Below are 23,595 nucleotides of genomic sequence, written 5' to 3' on the forward strand. Positions count from 1 at the left end.
AATGTCTGCATGGGTAGGAACTACCCCCTGTTCCCGTAATCGGGCCATCCCAATCTCCCCCACTAACGGGGCTTCATCCACCGGTTCCTCTCCACCGTCGACGGTGAAATCAATCACCAGACCTCCGGGCCGAGGAACCACCTCGTCAACCGACGGAATTTCACCGGACTCCATCTGTTCTGCACCTCCCATCGCCGGAGATGGCCGTACGACTACCGGAAAATCTACCGGAAGAGCACCGTGGGAAGAACTGCCTGCCATTGTTGATCTACTGAAGACAAATGTTATCACAATCAAAGGAAAGAAAAGAGAAGATGAATTAGCGAAACGAAAAAGTTTCCTCAGAATCTCTCTCTCAGATGAACAAAGAAGATATGAGAAATGAATGCCTCAACCCACCTTTATAGGCAACATAAATGGCTTTCGCGAAACCCAATAGCCATCATTAACTGCACGACCAACCGTAAAATGGTTCGGTTCTGCCGAAGCAAGCGTCATTATGACGAGCTCCGCAAAGCGGCTTCTCAGCCATCCGCCAACATACCGCCGTCGGAATGATCGCTACGACCTGTGAACGCTGAAAGAATGTGCCGTACGCCGTTAAAATTTTGGACTCGACCAAATACTTACCCGGCGCATACTCATTCCCTACGGCCATCCTCAATATATGAAAGGCTACGGCCGTCTCCAATATATGAAAGGCTACGGCCATCCTCAATATATGAAAGGCTACGACCATCTCTAATATGTGAAAGGCTACGGCCATCCTCAATATATGAAAGGCTACGGCCATCTCGAATGTATGAAAGGCTCTCCAATGTACGAAAGGCTACGGCCATCTCCAACGTGTAAACGGCTAAAGCCACCGCCGCCAATAAGTCGACCCCCTTATTCGAGTTGTTTTCAAATCACAATCGATGAAGTCCGCTCATCGAGCTCGGCCGAAACACGACCTCAATAAGCGGAGGGACTAACTGTATGAGTCAGAATCCGACCCCACGATAATTAACGAGGCTAATTCCGTTTTAAGTTAATTCATGATTAAGTAGTGGCACGACCACTCAGAATTAATTATATTCAACCCTCATCTGATTCGATCAACAAGGCCACGGCCCATCCGCCACCATGAAGGCGAAACCCCAACGTGATCACGGCCACTTATTGCCAGCTCACGAAGCTTACAGCTATAAATACCAAGAGAGTAAACCCCAGACGGGGGGGGGGGGGGGGGGCTGCTTCTTCACCACTAGTGAGAGGAGAGAGAATCGAGAAAATATACCCCTCTTATGGGAAAAGAAAATACCATTGTAAGGTTCTGAACCTCTCCATGGAGAGGCAGACAAAACAAATATAATCAATAAAGGTTTCTAATGCTTCTACCCTTATTCCTGAGTACTTATTTTCGTTTCTTTCATTGGGTCCAACGGATTATTACGATTTGCTATGATTATCCCGTGATTTATTTATATTGTTTTATACTCGTAAGTTTTGTAATAACTTTTGAGCCAAACACTTCTATAAGTTGCTTGCTTTTCCTCTTCTGTTACATATCCATTTTTGTGTATAAAAATATTTTATTTTTGCACCCCATGTTTTGCCATTATTTGTTTTAAAGAAACGGTTGTATGTACCATAACATGTTTTATATAGTTAATATTATTTACTTATAAGAGGGATATTAATGTCAAAAATAGTTGTGGTTATGACAGAGTTACCTAAACGGATAAAAGGAACATACACCATGAGTATCGTCCACATGGAAGTATTGGATGATATACACTTCACTTCATGTTTGCACCTCACAAAATCAAGATAAATATAATTATCACGTAAATTATGATTTTTCATCTTTGTAGATTCATAAAATATCCAATCAGGACCTCGACAAATAAGTTTACATACGGTAGCCCACATTGCTCATTCACAAAGACTTTTATGTTGTTACTTTTATAATTATTTACTTGTTACGAAACTTAGCTCAAAGTAATAATATAAAACAAGAAGATAGACAACAATGTAGAGAGAAAGAGAGGAGAGAATCTATTTCTTCCATGTATTCAAGTGCGTACAATGTGATGCCCAAACCCTCTATTTATAGGATGATATAGGTAATACAAAGGGACTCCATAAACATTGTATTAACTATTGAGAACATGGGGGAAGATCATGGAGGTGTGAGAGTTACATCCATAATGGTAAGAAGTAGTGGGGGTTATCTACATAATGGAGAAGAGTAGTGGGAGTTATATTTGATTAGTGGACATCCATATAAATATGTATTTCATAACACTCCCCCTTGGATGTCCATAGATAATGTGCCTCGTTAAAACCTTACTAAAAAAAACCATGGAGGAAAAAATCTTAGTGAAGGAAAAAGAGTACACATATCTTATAATACGCATTACTTGCTGCCTCATTAAAAACCTTGCCAGGAAAACCCAGTGGGATAAAACCTTAGCTAAGGGAAAAAGAGTACAATGCGTATTTGCCTCCCCCTGATGAAAATATCACTTTATTTCTCGGAGACGCGGAATTCCAAGCTTGTATAACAACTTCTCTAATATTGAGATCGGCAATGCCTTCGTGAATTTTTCCGCCAAATTATCACTTGAAGGAATTTCTTGAACATTTATTTCATCATTCTGTTGAAGATCGTGTCTGACAAAGAACTTTGATGAAATATATGATTTATTCAGTCTCCTTCAATATTCTTCTTTCAATTGAGATAAGCAAACATCAGCTTCTTCATTATTATTGGAATCTTCTCTTCAAAGAAAAGTCACACATCTTGTGAAATGATAATATGACAATTCCTCACATACAAATAGATTGTTTGAAGAACGAACTTCAATAAATGCCTGCATTTGCATAAACAACAAAACCTTGACAATATTTGTTAGAATAAACAAATCTATATCAAGGATTCTTTTTGCAATATAATATTAATCATATTTCATTATCTCCATATAGCCTTTATACTCTCAGCTGTTGGGACTATTCGTCCAAACTTCATATTTTTCAGATGAAGTCAATTTTCATTGCATATTTTTTATTTGGCCAATTATTTATCTGTCAAAATTCCATGACAGATTTGAGCTCAAGATCCTTGTCAATATTAATAATATTGAGCGCTACATTATATTAACAACATCGTCGACGATCATTTTACATCGGTTCCATCATCACACGATAAAAACATAACTTATCGAGATCTCATTATTTTCAGGTACCTGAGCCTCTCCCATGAGGTCTTATAAAGTGTTATGTCATGGTGCTCTTATAAAGCACTTGCCTCCTTATTATGACCATCTTGAACATTTGCTCCCTCCTTCTTCAAGGAGTTTTATCTTTGGAACCGATTTGTCTATTACGCTTCATGCGTGCCATAAACTCTATCAATCATGGACGTTATTCTATTTGGAGCATTAGCAGTTGGAATATGACATTTAACTTTGGGTCAGCAATGTGCCTGAAAATATTTTGCAATTGAATTATCACTTGAACTTCAAGTTCATATTTTCTTGTACGAGGATCTAAGTATACTCATGATAATTCATTCCATGTATTACTTTTTTTCAGCTGCTCATTTTCTCCCCCTAATGTTGGGATCACCAACACATATCCCCAACCTTCTTTGGGGACCAATCTTTATGCATTGTGGTGGCACAATTAAATCATATAATACATCCATATTTGTAGATGGAAATATTTGGTTCCTGACCCTGAACCAATTGTGATGGGGAGAGTGTATCATAACTTGTTGGCTAGATGCGTACAAGTGTTGTTGTATATTAAATAATACACTTCATACAAAATTTCTATTTGAAGTTTTGTTCTCATAACCAATGGTTTAGCTATAACTGGAGGCAAACAATTTCTACTAAACCAACATTATCATCACAATTTACATTCTGGAATTATGCTCTAATAATTTGAGCAAGCAACCTTGCAAAAGCCAAATTGCAAGTTGATAACCAAAGCACATGTGACCATACAATAGATGCATCTATTAAAATCATAATAATAGTATTATAATTTTTTTTATAAGCATCTGTCACATAGATTAACCCGTAGGATTTTCCATAGATTACAAGAGCCTTATCCTAATATGTGCCATGTTCATGTTTGTACACATATGGACTATTTCACTCTTTTAAAAATTACAGTGAATATACATGGATTGGTTCTTGATAAAGATTTCCGCATATCACAGGGTCAAGCTCAATTATTAAGATGATATCAGCGAGATTGGAAGTGATATAAGACATGTTGTTACCTGCAAAGGCACCAATCATTGCATTCTCAGGATCTTTAAGGTCCCTTCTTGCCTGCATAAAAACAAAATTATGTCTCTTTTCCGAGAAAAGTATAAAAAAAATTATGACTTTGTAATTTTCTTGATAGAAAGAAGTTTTTATATATAATCCTTGGGAAAAAATTAATGTAATCTCTCTCGTACTTTTAAGCCGAATTTAATTGAGCAGTTCTGCTCAATGCATACAGAAAAATATATAAATGGATGAAATCTTCATGATACGCTACTTCACTGGTGCTTCAATTTTGGACAGTTAATGGGATCTTTACACAAATAGCAGGCTGGATTCACTGTTTACTTTTTTCTAGCTGATTTACATAGATTATACACTGATTATATACGGTTATACACATATTGTACATACATACATACATACATACATATATATACATACATACATACATATATATATATATATNNNNATTTTGTACTACAAGATCTTTTGTCACACCATCCATATGGTGAATGTCTCCTTCACGAAGAAAATCATATCATAATAATTGTCATGGTCAAAATCATCATAAGCAAAATTATTTCTTGCTTTACTGTTGCCTTTAATAACTTTTTATAAGGCATGTCAAATTATTTTTGGCGTACCACATGTACGCGACCAATGACATATTCATGTAATCACACAGTAATATTCGTTATCTCTCTTTCTCTCAAACCTCCCTTAGAGGTGAGTTGTGTTGTGTATCCAATCATGCATTGCACATCTTTATTCATTACTTTTATCACATATTGTTACATTCACCTTCAGGAATGAATCTGCATTCTCAATGCACAAGTCACATTCTCTTCAAAGAATGGAGTATAATTGTCGCGACGTGCTTTATAAATTTTTCATACCAATTTGATGGTAAATATTTCCTTCACCTATTGAAGGATTACTTCGAGAACCCTTATTGTTCTCATTTTTTACAATTACCATAATGATGACTATTATTATAATCAATGGCACGCCCATGTTCATTGGTCAACCACTTGTCTTCATTTACTTATTATGCATTGCTACCACATTCACTTCAAGAATGGTGCAAATCAAGTGGGACAAGATTCATGCTTTTCCATGAAAAATATATTATTTTTCTTTAGTCATCACTATGTCATTCATATGGTGTTGGAACTCAAACCCAATGCCTGCCCCATATAAAGACATGTTAGGCCATAATGAGTTGGGACTCGAACCCAACTTTTACAATCATGGATCATCAGGACTCAAAACCCGATGTCTTACCCTCATGGTGCGTTGGGACTTGAACCCACCGTCTTATCCTTATATAATGTTTATCACAAATGGTCTGATTCACATCAGGGAATGGAATATAATTTTATGTAGCCACATAGTAAAATCTATCATAAAAATAAGCAAAATAGAAATGATAAGAACTATTATCAATAAAAATATGATAAAGTACAAACTCGTGTGCTAGTATCCTACATATAAATATGTCAATAAGAGAATCACCATGTAACGTTATTACTATGTGATGTATTACTGCATACTAATGCATGATTAAATAAACTGCACACAAGAATTGAAACACATAACTAAATATACTTAACTTAAAAAAATAAATAATCTTAAGTAATAACTATTGCTAGCATATTCTGTTTTAATACAAATGATGTCAAAATAGGCTAGTAAAACATAATGATATCACTTTGTCAATTATCAGCATAAAAATATTGCACCTAATTAGATTAGGCCATCGATCTTAAAAGTCCTCGTTAATACACAACATGACTAGAATGCTTTTTAATGTTTCACAAAGATCTTTTAATATCATGGAAAATCAATGATAGCATGATGTTATAATTGTATAAGATCAATTTTAGAACTAGGAACAAAGTTAGTGGACATATACAACCATACGAGCATGAAAACTTAAAATCAAAGCTTAGTTTTTTCTAAATAAAGCAACTACAAATCTTAAATTTTAACATAAGCTAAATACACAATTTATGGTATAATTTGAAAAATAATACTCCCTGGATAATACAGGCAAACTAAACATTATATGGCATTCGTACTAATGCCATATTTCCATTGGTTCAAGGTTGTCAACCATTCATATCTTCTAGGTTGATTAAAGCTTCGTGCTGATAACGTGTTACGAAACTCAGCTCAAAATAATAATATAAAACAAGAAGATAGACAACAATGTAGAGAGAAAGAGAGGAGAGAATCTATTTCTTCCATGTATTCAAGTGTGTACAATGTGATGCCCAAACCCTCTATTTATAGGATGATATAGGTAATACAAAGGGACTCCTCCATAAACATGGTATTAACTATTGAAAACATGGGGGAAGATCATGGAGGTGTGGGAGTTACATCCATAATGGTAAGAAGTAGTGGGGGTTATCTACATAATGGAGAAGAGTAGTGGGAGTTATATTTGATTAGTGGACATCCATATAAATATGTATTTCATAACATTACTCAAATTTTGTTTAAATAACATTGATATTCTTTTACAATCGCATACTACAGAATTCGGTATACCACCGAGAGACTAGTTATATATATATAAGTTAGTGCCAAATTAACACGAAAAATTACTATAACAAGAAAAATATTGGATATCTTGCTAATTAGTATAAGCTAATACCATAAATAAATAAATATATTGTACTATATGATTGCACATATCTATATAACTTCTAACACGTATTACATATACTATGAAGAATTAAACGAGTATAGCATGTTCGGAAGGGAAAAGGACAAAGATAAATAAAAGAAAGAAAAAAAAAAAAAAGATAAGAGGATCATATAAGTTTTATTTCATTTTTTCCCTTATATATAGAGTTGTGTAATTTTAGAAGAGTAATTCGAAATAACGGATAGATCCGGATTGAGTCCGGTTTGACCCGTCCTCTAGACGCTCCTTGGGGAGATGAAGCCATTAAAGGTAGCTCCCCATAAATCAAACGGTCCAGATTGATTCAGAAAACTTGAGAATCCTACCATAACAAATTCAAACCTATTGTAGACCGTTGAAGAATCAAATTTCTCTCTCTACATTCTCCCATTTCTCTCTCCCCAATCCATCACTCCATTTCTGCAAATCTTCTCGTCCTCATACTACTTCTTCATCTTCACTGATTTCACAGTTGCTGATATACTCACAATGGACGGTACTTTTTTTTTCTCTCTCTCTCTCCCTCTTTCTTTCTTTCGTACAAATTCCTTACCGAGATCTATATTGTTTATAAAATTTCAAAATTCTGTGTTTTTTTTCCAGTTCGAACCCTAGAAAAGCTATGCGACAATTTTGATCAAGCAGTCACCATTTCTGGGGACAATTGGAAGGCTTCAACCATTCCAAATGGGGGTTCGTTTTCTCTTTTTACCTCCGTTTGTTGTTTTATATTTGACTAAATCAATTGTTTGATTCTTTACTTTTTTCTGTGTGATGGAATAATTAAAAAAATTAATTAGCTGTTGGGTAGACTCTGCCGCATTTTTCTTTGTTTTTTCTACTGAAACTGTTCGGAACTGTAAAGAATTAGCTAATTAGTTGCCTCCTTGTTATTCAATGAATGTGGAGAATGTTAGGATGTCTGAATTTGTTATGCCTGATTTACCGTCCTGGATTGTGAGTTACAAAATGTAGTAGACTTCGCTTCTGAATTTAACTATCTTTTCACAAAGACGATTTCAAGAGATGAGTCCCTGATTCCACCTAAAGCTATAATGTGAGCTGCTGGTCTGTTGTGTAGACATTGTCAATGGATAGGCTTTGCCTCTTACATCTGTTGAATTGTTGTCTTTTGAATTGGTTCAGTTAAAGTCGACAGAATTTCTGAGTCAGCGGATGAGAGTAATGGTTCACATTCTACTGCAGAAGTATGTCCATCTCAAGAGCATACTCTTCCAATTCTTACAAAGATTGAAGATCTTAGAAACAAAGTGCTCGTAAGATGTTAACTATTTCCTTCTATATGTTTTAATGGAGATATAATGAGTATCATTATTATTCATAACTATTACTTGTTTTTAGGACTTGAGGAAAGAACAGGCAGCATTACGTAATGAAGTTAAGGGCATGAGTATGGACTCTTTTCCTGGTTCTGAAGCCTCTAACGCTCTTCAGCACATGAGTATGAAGAACATCTCATAACTGGTATTTTATACAGTTGGGTGCTATCAATTCTGATCTATTTGTTGTCTCTTTGGCAATATCAGGTGTCCAACATGAACTTCTAAAAAAGAAGTATGATGAAGAGTGTGAACTGCTGAAGAAGAAGTATCTGGAGGAGTGTACTGAAAGAAAACGTCTATACAATGAAGTGATCGAGCTCAAAGGAAATATCAGGGTCTTCTGTAGGTGTAGACCTTTAAATTCTGATGAAATTGCAGATGGATCAACATCTGTAGTCGAATTTGATCCATCTCATGAAAATGAACTGCAGATCTGTGCAGGTTCCTCTAAGAAGCAGTTTAAGTTTGATTATGTGTTCAAACCTGAGGACAACCAAGGTAAGTCGGTATCTGTGATTTGATGTGCATATCCAAGATTCTTTTGTATGGGATTTTTCTATAGCTTGTTGCAATTTGACTTCTAAGCTCTGTAATTTTCTAATGCAGATGCCGTCTTTGCTCAAACTATGCCCATTGTGACCTCTGTTTTGGATGGATATAATGTCTGCATATTTGCCTATGGACAAACTGGGACGGGGAAGACGTTCACCATGGAAGGGACACCAGAAAATAGAGGAGTCAACTACCGGACTTTAGAGAAGCTATTTAGCTTATCTAGTGAGAGAAGCAGTATCATGAAATATGAGTTGTCCGTCAGCATGTTAGAGGTTTATAATGAGAAGATAAGAGACCTCCTGATAGAGAACTCAAATCAACCAGCTAAGAAGTAAGTTCCTAAGCTCTTTATTTTACTGGCTTGGTTGTGCTTTAAAGCTTTGACAGTTAAGACCATAATGCTGGTTATGGCTAGATAAGAACATCATTCTGGGTTGGCATATAATCTCTCTCCACAATGTAAAAAGATACCAAAGTAAATGTATGTGCTAGATTTGGAGATCACAATGGGCATAGTTTGAACTGTAAAAATTGTTTCTGGAAAGTGTTAAAAATAATTGACTAATCAAGTTTCAATAATATCAAAACTTCAAAAATTGATCTCATTAGTATATATTTTTTTCACAGTAGCTAAAGTCAGGCGAATAGTATCTTTTAAAGAAAAGCCTTTCTCCCAAAAACACGATATCGACTCAGTTAATTATGTTTTATGCATTTTTATATTATAAAAAACAGTCTTCAGATTCATTAAAGTTACTCTGCAAGATGGAATTAGAAACAGTGCTTTGGATAAATATGATATAAGGGCTCAGCTCGGAGAAAATACTAGTAAATTGGCTCGCAGTACCAGTGAGTAAAGTTTAGTGAGCCAGAATCTATAAGAAAGAGAATATCTACGTGTGTCTCTGTGTATGTATTTTAAAGAAATGATTTTATATTTAAACATTAAACAGGTTGGAGATAAAACAATCGGCAGAGGGAACTCAGGAAGTTCCAGGACTTGTGGAAGCTCGTGTATATGGTACAGATGAAGTATGGGAACTTCTCAAGTCCGGAAGCCGGGCTAGATCTGTTGGATCAACTAGTGCTAACGAGCTTAGCAGCCGTTCTCACTGGTATGATTAACAGCTTTTACTCTGGATTCACATTCTTCTTTCCTCTCTTCCTTTACATATCTCCTGCCAATGCCTTAGTTTAGACAAATTTCAAAGAATTTAGTTTTACTACCCGCTATTAGTCTCATCAATGAAGAATCACATTTTCTTTGTCACTTTTACCTTAGCTTACTGCGGGTGACTGTTGTGGGGGACAACTTGATTAACGGCCAGAGGACTAGGAGCCACCTTTGGCTTGTTGATCTCGCTGGCAGTGAGCGTGTGGGACAGATAGCAGTTGAAGGTGAGAGGTTGAAAGAGTCACAGTTCATAAACAAGTCATTGTCTGCACTTGGGGGTGTCATTTCTGCACTAGCCTCTAAGACAGCTCACATTCCATACAGGTATTTCTCCTTTCATTTGTGCATGTGATAACCACTTACTACTATTTTTCCTTTAGATGACATTGGTCCCCTCTGCACAACAGGAATTCAAAGCTCACTCATATGCTGCAGAGTTCTCTGGGTAAGATTCTTTAAAGCATCTGTATCATCACTTACTAGATAATTCTGAATTTTGTGAACCTTAAAAATATTAAGCCATCAGTTTAAATTCCAAATTAACCTGATGAAACAGCAAATTAATCCTCTAATGCAGGAGGAGATTGCAAGGCGGTCATGTTTGTCCAAATCAGCCCTAGTACGACAGATTTGGGAGAAACTTTATGCTCTTTGAATTTTGCAAGTCGAGTCCGAGGAGTTGAACATGGCCCTGCTCGCAAACAGACAGATCTTGTAGAGCTCATGAAGCATAAACTACTGGTAGTTATAAACAAACACCTCTTTCAATGAACATACATTTCCACTAAAATGTTGTTCAGCTAATACTGTGATGCTCATCAACAGGCAGAAAAAGCCAAGCAAGATGAGAAGGAAACCAAAAAATTGCAGGACAATTTGCAGTTTCTGCAGCTGAAGCTTGCTAGCAGAGAACAGACATGCAGAAATCTTCAGGACAAGGTAGGAAACAAATTAGCTTCTTTAATGGAGTTCCTTAAAACTATCTGATAGTGTCACGTTTGCAGTGTAAATGTCTAATCTTTTCCGAAAAGACTCTAAAAGAGCTGAGCTTTTCAATTTCCCAACAGGTTTGTGATCTTGAAAACCAATTGGCAGACGAGAGGAGAACACGTCTAAAACAAGAAAGCAACGCTTTCCCTGGAGTTTCTAGAGAGTTCACTACCATATCAGCTTTAAGCCAATCACGGAAGATCATAACAGAGAAGAAACCACCACTGGCTCCTTCAAAAGCATTGAGATTTCCACTAAGAACCAGCAATTTTTTGCCCCCACCATCCCCTCTTCCTCATCCAGCAAAAGCTAGGAAGTCATTTGTGCCATCACATGGCAAGGAAAATTTAGCAAGCACATCAACGACAACGGCAATTCTGAAACCAAGGCGAGGATCTATTGCTGTAGTTAGACCATCACCTCAAGGAGCAAAGCAGGTTTTGCAGCCAAAAAGGCGGGCTTCTATTGCAATCCTTCGCCCGAGTCTAACATATCAACCCAAAAGGCGGGCTATGCAATGCTGATGATATCACATGGACCATAGGGGAAATGTTGTTATATTTAAAACCTTTCAACCTTATGCTTTGTTACCAATGTCTTGTAAATGGATATCCACCGACTTGCTTGAACATTGTGCTTTATGAGATTAATGTACAAATGGAACATTACTGATTGTGTGAGTAAAAATTCACTTTGTTACATAATTATTGTCATTCTGCGTACTTGTGACATTCAATTCTAACTGATAAAGTTTGTATTTCTTCTTGTAATTTTCCCTGTAGTGGGTGGTTGTACTAACCTCTTGACGAAAAACAAACGTTCAATTTAATTTGTTTAATTCTTCTCATTTTGTCTAAGGAATAGGGAAGACTCCACTGGATAGTAATATCATGACTCGCGATACTATTATGGACTCTTGGCACTAATTGTTCCTTTTGGACTTAAATCAAATTTAATTTGATAAAAGCATCAAATCAAATTGTCTGATATTGGAAGATTTAAACAAAAAAAAAGGTTGTTGATAGAAATGATTCGGTTAACAAACATTTACTTCATCCTTGATCAGTCTTGATAGTATTTGTGAGAAAGCACGGGAGAAAATATTATTGATCTTTCATTTAATTATAATACAATGTGCCATATTTATACAATACATATCATACTCCTATTCTATGAGGGACAAGGACTAATTCATATTATTTACATAATTATCTAACACTTCTTCTCAAGCCGGTGCATACAAATCATATGTACCGAGCTTTGGAATCAAGTTACAACTCATACTATATTGATGCCTGCATTTTGGAATCAAGTTGTTTATATACTGAAGATAATGGGACCTCTTTTTAAATCCTTACAATTAGTTGACAATGAGAAAAATCATGTTATGGGATATATTTATGAAGCTATAGATAGAGCTAAAGAAGCCATTGCAAAATCATTTGAGGGGAAGTCTGCGAAGTACAAAGATGTTTTTGAGATCATTGATCAAAGATGGGAATTCCAATTGCATCAACCATTACATGCCGCTAGACATTATTTGAATCCCAAGTATTTCTATCAAGATCCAGCCTTTGAGAATTGTAGAGAAGTAACGAATGGACTATATGCTTGTATTCAAAAATTGGTTCCAAGTATTGAAGTTCAAGATAAGATTGTATCTGAGTTACCATTATATACAAGAGCTGAGGGACAATTTGGATTTCCCATGGCAAAAAGATCAAGAGCAACGAGATCTCCGGGTATATAAAAATTCAATGTTTACAATTAACACTGCATGGCTTCACGTTCAATATTTACTTACCACTAAGTTATATCTTTTTCAGATGAATGGTGGAACCTATATGGAATTCAGCCACTCATCTCCAAAAATTAGCCATTATAGTCTTGAGCTTAACCGTTAGTTCAGTTAGTTGTGAGCGTTATTGGAGTGCGTTTGAACATGTGGGTTCTTATTAGACATTAGTTACATATAACTATTTGTTATTTTATTTTATTTGGTTAATTAATACAATCTTACAGTGTTACTAACAATGAGATCCATAGCAAGAATAGATTAGAGCATAAAAGATTGAATGATCTAGTGTATGTCAAGTATAATCATGTTCTAAGAACTCGCTTTGACTTGCGGAATATCATTGATCCAATCTCATTGGATCATATTGATCATAGTGAGTGGTTGGTTAAAGAAATGGGGGTAAATTTTGAAGCGGAAAATGAATTGGTGTTTGGGGGAGATGATGACTTGACTTGGGGCGATGTGGCTAGAGCATCAGGAAGTGAAGATGCACAAACATACTCATACTCAATGAGACAAAGTAGACCATCAAAAACTTTGGCAATCGGTGCTTCAAGCTCTCAAGTTCGATGTATTAATGTAGATATAGATGATGATGTTGATTCTGAGGAATCAGAGGAAGAAGATATTGAAGGTTATAATTCTAGTGATACCAATGAGATTATCCAATTGAAGTGGATGATGACAACTTAGATACATATGATAATGCTAGTGATTAGAATTTAGAAGTAGAATAGTTGGTTTTGTTTAGTTGATAGTATATCATATTTTTCACCATAATGATGCTATATTGATAAAAATAATATTACATTGCTCTAATTTTGAATATATTTGTCACTTATGTTTTTATTATGTGATCTGTAAATATATTTTATATTATTTGTTACATTGAATTGCCTGCGCTTTGAGTGCGCTTTGCGCTTTAAGACCCAAGGGCCCTTGCCCAAAAATCTGAGTATACCCTTTGGCAACAAGACGAATCTTAAGTCGATCAACCTGGCCATCTGGACCCACTTTGAAAGCATACACCCTACGATAACCAACAATCGATTTACCCAAAGGAAAAGGAACAAGCTCCCAAGTACCACTCATATGTAAAGCAGACATCTCGTCAATCATAGTTTGTCGCCAACCTAGATGAGACAGTACTTCACCTGTAGACTTAGGGATGGAAACAGAGGAAAAGGATGATACAAATGCAGAATGGGGTGATGACAGACGATGGTAACTTAAACCGACATAATGGGGATTAGGATTAAGTGTGGACCATATACCTTTCTGTAGTGCAATCGGTTGACTCAGAGGAGACAAGTCTGCAGTATTAGCAGAGTTAAGTGCAGGACGTGAATCAGCTGGCGTGATGCTGGGCGATGATAAGTCAGGAGTGGTGGAGTTGTAGAAGGTTGAACTGGACTAGGTAGTGGAACAGGAGCTATAGCTAGTAGAGCTGCAACTGGAGCTGTAGGTGGTGAAGCTGGATTTATAGAGGAAGATTAATGAGAGATAGTGACTGAATCTCCAAATGATGAAATTGGTAGCACCTCAGAAATATCTAAGTGATTACCTGGACATGTGAAGTATGATTGGCTTTCAAAGAAGGTAATATTAGCAGACATAAGGTGTCGCTGGAGGTCAATAGAATAACATCGATATCCCTTTTGTGTTCTAGAGTAACCATAAAATTCGCACTTAAGAGCAAGGAGCTAACTTATCTTTTCCTAGAATAAGGTTATGAACAAAACACGTGCTCCCAAAGACACGGAGTGAAGAGAGAGCAAAGTTAAGTGGGGAAACAAGACAGAGAATGGAACTTGATTCTGGATGGCTAAAGATGGCATATGATTAATAAGTTACAACATGTAAGAACTGCATCCCCCCAAAAACGCAACGAAACATGAGATTGTATGAGCAGGGTACGAGTTGTTTCAATAATTATGTCTATTCTTTCTTTCAGCTACCCTATTTTGTTGGGATGTGTACGGACAAGATATTTGATGAATAATCCCATGAGTGTTTATAAACTATTGAAATGGGAAAGAAAAATACTCTAGGGCATTATCACTACGAAATGTGAGGATAGAAACCCCAAACTGATTTTGAATTTCAGCATGGAAGGTTTGGAAAATAGAAAACAACTCAGTTTGATTTTTCATCAAAAATATCTAAGTGCACCTAGAATAATCATCAATGTAACTGACAAAGTAGCGGAATCCCAAGGTAGAACTAACCCGACTAGGACCCCAAACATCTGAATGGACTAAATTAAAAGATGGCTCTGCTCGATTATCAAGACGCCGAGGGAAATGAGAGCGGGTATGCTTACCGAGCTGACATGACTCACACTTTAAAGTGGACAAGTGAGATAAGCCAGTTACCATTTTCTGAAATTTTAACAAACCAAGATGTCCCAACCGTTTATATAATAAATCTAGTGAATCAGTAACATGATAAGTTGAAGGAAGACAAGATGTGAGTATATGTGATTTTGCAATGATAAGGTAATAAAGTCCATCTGATTCACGCCCGGTACCAATGATCCGCCCTGTACTGCATTCCTGTATAAAAATAAGGTCATCAAGAAATAAAACAGAGCATTTAAGTGATTTGGCTAAGCGATTAACGGCTATGAGATTAAAAGGACTACTGGGAATATAAAGAACTGAATCTAAAGGTAAGGAAGGAAGTGGACTTGCTTGACCTATTCCAGTTGTCATGGTTTGAGACCGTTGGCCATTGTGACTGTTGGGAGAGATTGAGAACATGAAATAGTAGTGAAAAGAGATTTATTACCAGAAATATCATCAGATGCACCTGAATCAATGACCCAAGACTCAGAGGTTAAAGATTGGGAGACACAAGTCATGCTGCTATCTGTTTGAACAACGGAAGCTATCCTTGAAGATGTTTGTTTACATGCTTTATATTAAAGGAACTCAATATAATCCGGTAAGGAACCCATCTGGATTGCATTGGATCCAACAGGTTGTGAGTCAAAGGCTTCTGATATGAATGCAATTATAATGTTTACGCCGAAAAAAGCAAATTTTTTTGGGAATTACTGCCCACACCAAAAAAATTACTATTTGCGCCGGAAAATATACAATTGATCAGAATTTTATTTGAGTTAGATGGACAGACTCAAAATTATGAGGAGAGTAGACTGTCCTGAATAAGATACGCGAAAAAATGGCCAAAAAGTGGCCCACACGCCGGCGCGTGTTCGGAACCCTAGCCGAAAAAAGATTCTGTTTCCGGCGCGTGGCAGCTTTTCAGCTGTAGAAATTTTTAGGGGTAGGTCGCCGGAGGGTGATCTACCTCGTGGTGGTGTTGGTTGTTGCACAACACTGACAGAAAGTGACTTCACGTAGGCAGGCCTAAGGTCACCAGAAAAATTATATGATGACTAAGTCTTTTCATCCCGGTTAAGCTGGAATGACACACATCAATTTTTTCTCACTAATGCTCTGATACCATGTGAGAAAGTACGGGAGAAGATATTATTTATCTTTCATTCAATTATAATACAATGTGCCATATTTACACAATACATATCATACTCCTATTCTATGTGGGACTAGGACTAATTCATATTACTTACATAATTATCTAACAGTATTATATCAAGGGTCATATGAAGTTTACATGCATGTATAGCAAAAGAGTTCCTTCAAATTCACCATGATTACTCTTATCATGAAAACTGAATACACTCGTTTAATCTATACTCTGGTAATCCATTTTAAAAGACATCCAAATGTTTTCATAGGTAGAGGGAGTGCATTGCGAAAGGCTCCTGGTGTTGACTGTACAGTGATTTAGATCTAACAGTGAGCGACTGTTCTCTTCCTTCTCATCCACACCCCCAAATATTATCTAAGAAAGATCAGCACGAAGTATTAGAGAGAGAGAGAGAGAGAGAGAGAGAGAGAGAGAGAGAGAGAGAGAGAGAGAGAGAGATCATACTTTTTCTATGGGAAACTTATGAACAAGTTAAATTACAAAAGGTCAGGATTACAATGCAACAACGAAAGACTTACTAGTTGCATATTTCTTACACTGAACTATATAGACTTCTAGAGAACGTATAACTACTATTAGAAGAATTAACCAAATAGGTGCCCACCTAGTCTTTTAAACTAAAAATAGCCGGTAGATGTATAATATATAATACATGTATAATATATGTATAATTGTGTATAATTGTGATGACCCGATAGGTCATCTAGAGTTTTAAACCCTAATTCCGTATTTCAAAACCTCAAATACCTCATTTTACCTTTCCTTGATTTGTGTGCACAGATCGGGTTTTTTCTTGAAGGCTTTTATGTTAAAAATTGATAAAATATGAACCTTAAAAATTCATTTGAGTTGACTTTAGTCAACATTTTGAACAAACAGACCCGGATATGTGTTTTGACAGTCCTGGTGGGTCTGTATCGTGATTTGGGCGTATGCCCAGAATCGAATTCGGAGGTCCCCAGCTCGAGTTTTCGTATTTTGTTGCAAAATTGAAGTTTGAAGGCTTAATGAATCTAAATGTTTGACCAATGTTTGACTTTGTTGATACCGGGTTCGCTTTTTGGTTCCGGAACCCAGTATAGGTTCGATACTATATGTATGACTTGCCTGTCGAATTTGGTGAGAAACGGAATTAGTTTGACGTGATTCGGACGTCCGGTAGTTAAAATAACAATTGTAAAGTTTTCATAAAAATTTCACTTGATTTGGTGTCCCATTCATAGTTCTAGGTGTTATTTTGGCAATTTGATTGCGCAATCAAGTTTGTATTATGCTTTCGGACTTGTGTGCATGATTAGTTTGGAGTCCAAAGGACTCGGGTGAGTTTCGGATAGGCTATGGAGTGAGTTTTGGAGTTAGGAAAATAGTTGGTGTATCTGGTTCTGGTGTTGGTCTCTGATCTCGCAATTGCGAGGTCAGTGTTCGCAATTGCAAACATTCAAATCCCTGTTAGGTTCACATTTGCGAACCAATTCTTCGCATTTGTGAAGAATGCTTGGGTCTGCAAGGGATCGCAATTGCGATCAAAAGGTCGCATTTGCGGGGGACCAGAGTTCGCATATGCGAACATTTCATCGCAAATGCGATGAAATTAGAGGTGCGAAGGCTTCGCAATTGCGGCGTATTTTTTGCATTTGCGGGGTTCGCAATTACAACATCTACAACTGATCAAAATCTGAGTTAAACGGTAATTATCTCATTCTTTCAAATTTTCAAACCTAGAGAACCTTAGAGGCGATTTTCCCAAGAGCCCTTCTTCACCAATTCATTGGTAAGTGATTCTATCTTTCAATCTTCCATTACATTTCATAAGATTTTAACCTAAAATCTAGTATTTTCATGGTGGAAATTGGGGGTTTGGTAGAATTAGGGATTTTTGGAAAAAAAATTAAAATTTAGACCTCAAATTGAGGCCGGATTTTGAAATAAATTACATAACCGGGCTCGGGGGGTGAATGGGTAACGGGTTTTGGTCCGAATTTCAGGTTTGGACCAAGCGGGCCCGGGAGTTGACTTTTCCAATAATGACCTAAATTGAATCTTTTGCAATCGTGGGTAGTTCCTAAGGCTTAATTTGAATCGTTTGGTTGGTAATTTGCCAGATTTTGTTGTTTCGGTGGCTTGTTTGAAAGGCAAAGCGGTGGTTGAGCTTTGAATTGATCTTTGGAGCGAGGTAAGTATCGGGTTAATCTTGACTTGAGGGATTAGGACTCGTTTGCCTATTTGCTACTTGTTTAAATGTTGGGTACATCGTATATGTGAGGTGATGAGTACTTATGCGTTGTTGTTGGGCTAAAGCATGCGGGTGTGACTTGTTTCTCTTAATTTAGTGCTTTCTTTGATCATGATATCCATGCTTAGACTAGTTAATTACTAAATAGATCGTTCTTTCTGCGTTTATGGACTATCTGTGATAATTGAGTATTGTTTCTGAAGTTGAGGTTGGTATTATGCAACCATTTTTTACGTAAGGCTTGTTCTTGTTCATTATATCTCCCTGTTGTTATATGTTCATTGTTATATAGTGCGGGAGAGTGTTAATGTATGAAGGGTGATGCCGTGTCGAATTTGAGTATTAATGCACGAAGGGTGATGCCGTGCCATATTGTGAGAGTTAATGCACGAAGGGTGATGTCGTGCCATATTTTTAGAGTTAATGCACGACAGGTGATGCTCGTGTCGTATCTATTGATTTATGATGAAAGTGAGAGCAAAAGTAAGAAGAGTGATGCCGTGCCATTATTATTGTTTCATAGTGAGGTTGAGGGTAAAAGCACGAAGGGTGATGCCGTGCAGTTTTGTTCATTATGTTTATTCGTTTTTCTAGTTAAGGGCTTATTGAATGTTTCTTGATATTATTCCCTGTTGTACTTATCGTATCTTGTACCCCCTTTCGTATGTCCCCTGCTAACAGTACATCTATAGCCTTTATTGTTGTTATGTTGTACGTATATTGCTATTTGCACAGGTTTATTTACGTGGGTGTCTTGTCATAGCCTCGTCACTACCTTGTTGAGGTTAGGCTCGACATATACGGAGTACATTGGATCGGTTGTACTCATACTACACTCTGCACTTCTTCTGAAGATTTTAGTACTGGTCACAGCTATCCGTGAGACGTTTCAGCTCGGATTCGTTTTGATGACTCGAGGTAGATCTGCTGGCGTCCGCAGACCTTGAACTCCCCTTCCACTTTCCCCTATTTATTGTTCTTATCATTCGACACAATTGTACTTATTTCAAACTCTGTATTTAAAAACTCTAGAAGCTCATGAATTATGACTCCAGATCTAGGGTGTACTTAGAAATTATTGGTTTTATGTCATTCCGCACTCAGTTTCAGTTTCATTTTGGCTCAATTGACTTTATTTATTAAAATTTATTAAAATTGTCTTAAAGATCCTCTAACGTTGGCTTGCCTAGAAAGTGGAATGTTAGGCGCCATCACGGTCCCAAAGGTGGGAATTCCGGGTCGTGACAAGTTTGTATCAGAGCACTAGGTATCCTAGGTCTCCCAAGTCACGAGCATGCTTAGTAGAGTCTAGAGGAACGGTACGGAGACGTCTGTAACTATCTTCCAGAGGCTAGAACAAATTTCATTTCTATTCTTCTCTGTCGTGCGATTTTATTCTCTCGTTGATAATTGAACTCTTCTACTCTTGTCCTCTCGCTTATGGCGAGAACACATACTGCATCTTCAGTTAGACAGTAGCTGGAGCCCCAGCGGCAGCTCCTACGAGGGGCAGAGGTCGAGGTCGCGCCAAAGGCTGAGGCAGAGGCAGAGCTCAGCCTAGAGCTCGAGCAGCAGCACCAGCAGTGGAGCCTCACGTGGATTTTGATGAGGAGGTTCCAGCTCAGACTTTACCTGTTGGACAAGCTCAAGTCCAGGAGGGGTTCATCGCCACCCTAGTGCTTCAGAAAGCTCTTTCCGTTTTGGGGGCCTTATGGAGAGCGTGGCATAGGCCGGTACATTTCCTATGGCACCAGCCGTCTCTCAGGCTGGGGAAGGAGCACAAACTCCCGCTACTCACAATCCGGAGCAGATGGCTCACCAGTATCAGACTCCAACAGCCTCGCTAGTTGGGATAGTTCAGTCGGTTGTTGCTGCACAAGCCAGTGGTGGACCTGCTATGTGTTATGAGGGCTTATTGAGATTGGACAAGTTCACAAAGCTCTTTCCAGTTCACTTCAGTGGTGCACTTTTTGAGGACCCACATGATTATCTTGACCGTTTCCATGAGGTGCTACGGAACATGGGGATAGTTGAGACCAATAGGGTTCAATTTTGTTGTGTTTCAGATGACGGGTTCCGCCAAGAGATGGTGGAAGGATTTTGTATCGACCAGGCCAGTTGGGTCGCCTTCTCTTACTTGGGACCAGTTCTCTCAGCTATTCTTAGCGAAGTTCCTCCCTATCACACCGAGAGATAATTACCGTAGGCAGTTTGAGCGTCTCTAACAGGGCGGTATGACTGTTACTCAGTAGGATACCCGTTTTGTGGATCTAGCCCGTCATGCTATTCTTCTTCTTGGTATCGAGAGAGAGAGAGAGGGTGAGGAGGTTTATTGAGGGACTCACTCATCCTATCAAGCTACAGATGGACAAGAAGACCGAAGGTGAGATTTCTTTTCAGACGGCTGCTAATGTCGCCAGGCGGATCGAGATGGTTCTTGCAAAGGAGAGAGGTCAGGGGTTTGATAAGAGGCCTCGTCATTCCGGTGGGTTCAGTGGTGCCTCATCTGGAGGCAGGGGTACTTTTGGTAGAGGCCATCCTTCCAGTTTATTTCATTCAGCACTCCAAGCATCCCACAGTGCTTTAGGCGGTCGCGGACCTCATATAACTCATTCCGACCAGCTAGCCTATAGTGCACCACCAGCTCCTATTAGTGCACCTTCGCTCCATAGTTTTCAGGGTGGTTACTTAGGTTGACGGGGTTAGATTTAGGGTCAGCAGTCATAATAGCCGAGGTCCTATTGTATTTATGGTGATCCGAGGCACATTGCTAGATTTTTCCCTCGGGCACCGAGCAGCTCACAACATCAGGGTTCTCGTGCCATGGTCACGACACCGGGTGCTTCACCGCCCGCTCAGCCAGCTAGAGGTAGGGGCCAGGCAGCTAGTGGTGGAGGTCATGCCGTTATAGGTGGAGGTTAGGCTGCTAGAGGGGGAGGCCAGCCAGCTAGGGCCCGTCCTAGAGATGTAGTTCAGAGTGGTGGGGCCCAACCCCGGTGCTATGCTTTTCCAGCCAGGCCTGAGGCTGAGTCATCTGATGCTGTTATCACAGTTACTGTTTTAATTAACCATAGAGATGCTTCAGTTTGATCCGGGCTCCACTTATTCCTACGTGTCATCCTATTTTGCCTCATATTTGGTTGTGCCTCGAGATTCTTTGATTGCTCCTGTGTATATGTCCATACCTGTAGGAGATTCTTTTATTGTAGATCGTGTTTATTGTTTGTGTGTGGTTACCATTGGGAGTCTTGAGACTAGCGTAGATCTCCTACTTCTTAATATGGTTGATTTTGATGTCATCTTGGGTATGGATTGGCTATCACCTTATCATGCTATATTAGATTGTCACGCCAAGACGGTGACCTTAGCCTTGCCGAGGTTGCCTCGATTAGAGTAGAGAGAGACTCCTAGCTATTCTACTAGCCGAGATATCTCTTATGTGAAGGCTCAGAATATAGTCGAGAAGGGGTGTCTAGATCATTTGGCTTATGTCCGCGACTCTAGTGCGAAGGTTCCTTTCATGGATTTAGTACTAGTTGTTCGTGAGTTTCCAGAGGTGTTCCCTACAGACCTGTCGGGGATGCCACCCGACAGAGATATTGACTTCTGTATTAACTTGGCTCCGGGCACCCAACCTATTTCTATTCCGCCATACCATATGGCCCTGCCAAAGTTAAAAGAATTGAAGGAGCAGTTACAAGACTTGTTTGATAAGGGCTTCATTAGACCTAGTGTCTCGCCTTGGAGGGTGCCTGTGTTGTTTGTGAAGAAGAAAGATGGATCGATGAGGATATGCATAGATTACCGTCAGTTGAACAAAGTCACCATCAAGAACAAGTATCCATTGCCGAGGATTGATGACTTATTTGATCAGCTTCAGGGTGCCAAGGTGTTTTCAAAGATCGATTTGAGGTCTGGCTACCATCTGTTGAGGATTAGGGCATCCGATATCCCTAAGACAGCTTTCAGACTCGATATGGACATTATGAGTTTCTAGTGATGTCATTTGGGCTGAAAAATGCCCCAGCAACATTTATGGATTTGATGAACCGGGTGTGCAAGACCTATTTGAATTCCTTTGTGATTGTGTTTATTGAGGATATCTTGATCTACTCCCGTATCCGAGAGGAACATGAGCAGTATCTTCGGATTGTACTTCAGACTCTGAGAGATAGCCAGTTATATGCCAAGTTTTCAAAGTGCGAGTTTTGGTTTGAATCGGTCGCTTTTTTTGGCACGTCGTATCGGCAGAGGGCATTCAGGTGGATCCTAAGAAGATTGAGGCAGTTCAAAACTGGCCTAGACCCACTTCAGCTACGAAGATCAGGAGTTTCTTGGGTTTAGTAGGTTATTGCCGTCGATTTGTGGAGGGGTTTTCATCTATAGCAGCCCCATTGACTAGGTTAAACTAGAAGGGTGCCCCGTTCAGATGGTCAGACGAGTGTGAGGCGAGCTTTCAGAAGCTCAAGACTGCTTTGACTACAGCGCCAGTGTTGGTGTTGCCCACAGGTTCAGGATCTTATGCGGTGTATTGTGATGCATCTCGCATTGGGCTTGGTGCAATATTGATGCAGGACCGCAAGGTGATTGTATATGCGTCGCGGTAGCTGAAGGTTCATGAGAAGAATTACCCTGTTCATGACTTAGAGTTGGCAGCCATTGTTCATACGCTGAAGATTTGGAGGCACTATCTTTACGACGTATTGTGCGAGGCATTTACAGATGATCGGAGCTTGCATTATTTGTTCAAACAGAAGGATCTAAATTTAAGGCAGAGGAGGTGGTTGGTACTATTGAAAGACTATGATATCACCATCTTGTATCATCACGGGAAGGCCAATGTGGTGGCCGATGCCTTGAGTAGAAAGGCAGTGAGTAGGGGCTATCTTGCGTACATTCCAGTCAGTGAGAGACTGCTTGCATCAGATGTTCAGGCTTTGGCCAATCAGTTTGTGAGGTTGGATGTTTCAGAGCCCTGTCGTGTTCTAGCTTGTACAGTCGCTCGGTCTTCCTTGTTTCA

The 23,595-nt window shown here is 38.5% G+C and overlaps 2 protein-coding genes across 2 annotated transcripts; both read left to right on the forward strand.

Annotated features, from left to right (window-relative positions):
* The first annotated feature begins 7,231 nt into the window (after window positions 1–7,231).
* Window positions 7,232–11,749, forward strand: LOC109213776 (kinesin-like protein KIN-14S). The gene is made up of 12 exons (XM_019377604.1): window positions 7,232–7,459; window positions 7,567–7,656; window positions 8,110–8,240; window positions 8,326–8,425; window positions 8,511–8,804; window positions 8,913–9,192; window positions 9,815–9,976; window positions 10,144–10,359; window positions 10,443–10,480; window positions 10,613–10,776; window positions 10,861–10,974; window positions 11,103–11,749. Exons 1-12 carry the CDS (start codon window positions 7,453–7,455, stop codon window positions 11,547–11,549), a joined length of 2,043 nt encoding a protein of 680 aa, XP_019233149.1. The 5' UTR covers window positions 7,232–7,452; the 3' UTR covers window positions 11,550–11,749.
* Window positions 11,750–12,358: 609 nt separating this feature from the next.
* On the forward strand, window positions 12,359–13,516 carry LOC109213775. The gene is made up of 3 exons (XM_019377603.1): window positions 12,359–12,767; window positions 12,881–12,959; window positions 13,048–13,516. The coding sequence occupies exons 1-3, from the start codon at window positions 12,359–12,361 to the stop codon at window positions 13,514–13,516; spliced, it is 957 nt and encodes a 318-aa protein (XP_019233148.1).
* Window positions 13,517–23,595: the final 10,079 nt, after the last annotated feature.

The sequence above is a fragment of the Nicotiana attenuata genome, unplaced genomic scaffold, assembly GCF_001879085.1.
Source record: "Nicotiana attenuata strain UT unplaced genomic scaffold, NIATTr2, whole genome shotgun sequence".
Lineage (NCBI taxonomy): Eukaryota > Viridiplantae > Streptophyta > Magnoliopsida > Solanales > Solanaceae > Nicotiana > Nicotiana attenuata.

Bases quoted from the DNA above. Each gene is read 5' to 3' on its own strand.
- LOC109213776 (XM_019377604.1), top strand. The intron at 10,481-10,612 runs GTAAGATTCTTT...CCTCTAATGCAG, and splicing joins TATGCTGCAGAGTTCTCTGG to GAGGAGATTGCAAGGCGGTC. The intron at 10,777-10,860 runs GTAGTTATAAAC...GCTCATCAACAG, and splicing joins TCATGAAGCATAAACTACTG to GCAGAAAAAGCCAAGCAAGA.
- LOC109213775 (XM_019377603.1), top strand. From the start codon at position 12,359: ATGGGACCTCTTTTTAAATCCTTACAATTAGTTGACAATGAGAAAAAT. The intron at 12,768-12,880 runs GTATATAAAAAT...TATGGAATTCAG, and splicing joins AAGAGCAACGAGATCTCCGG to CCACTCATCTCCAAAAATTA. The intron at 12,960-13,047 runs GTTTGAACATGT...ACAATCTTACAG, and splicing joins TGTGAGCGTTATTGGAGTGC to TGTTACTAACAATGAGATCC.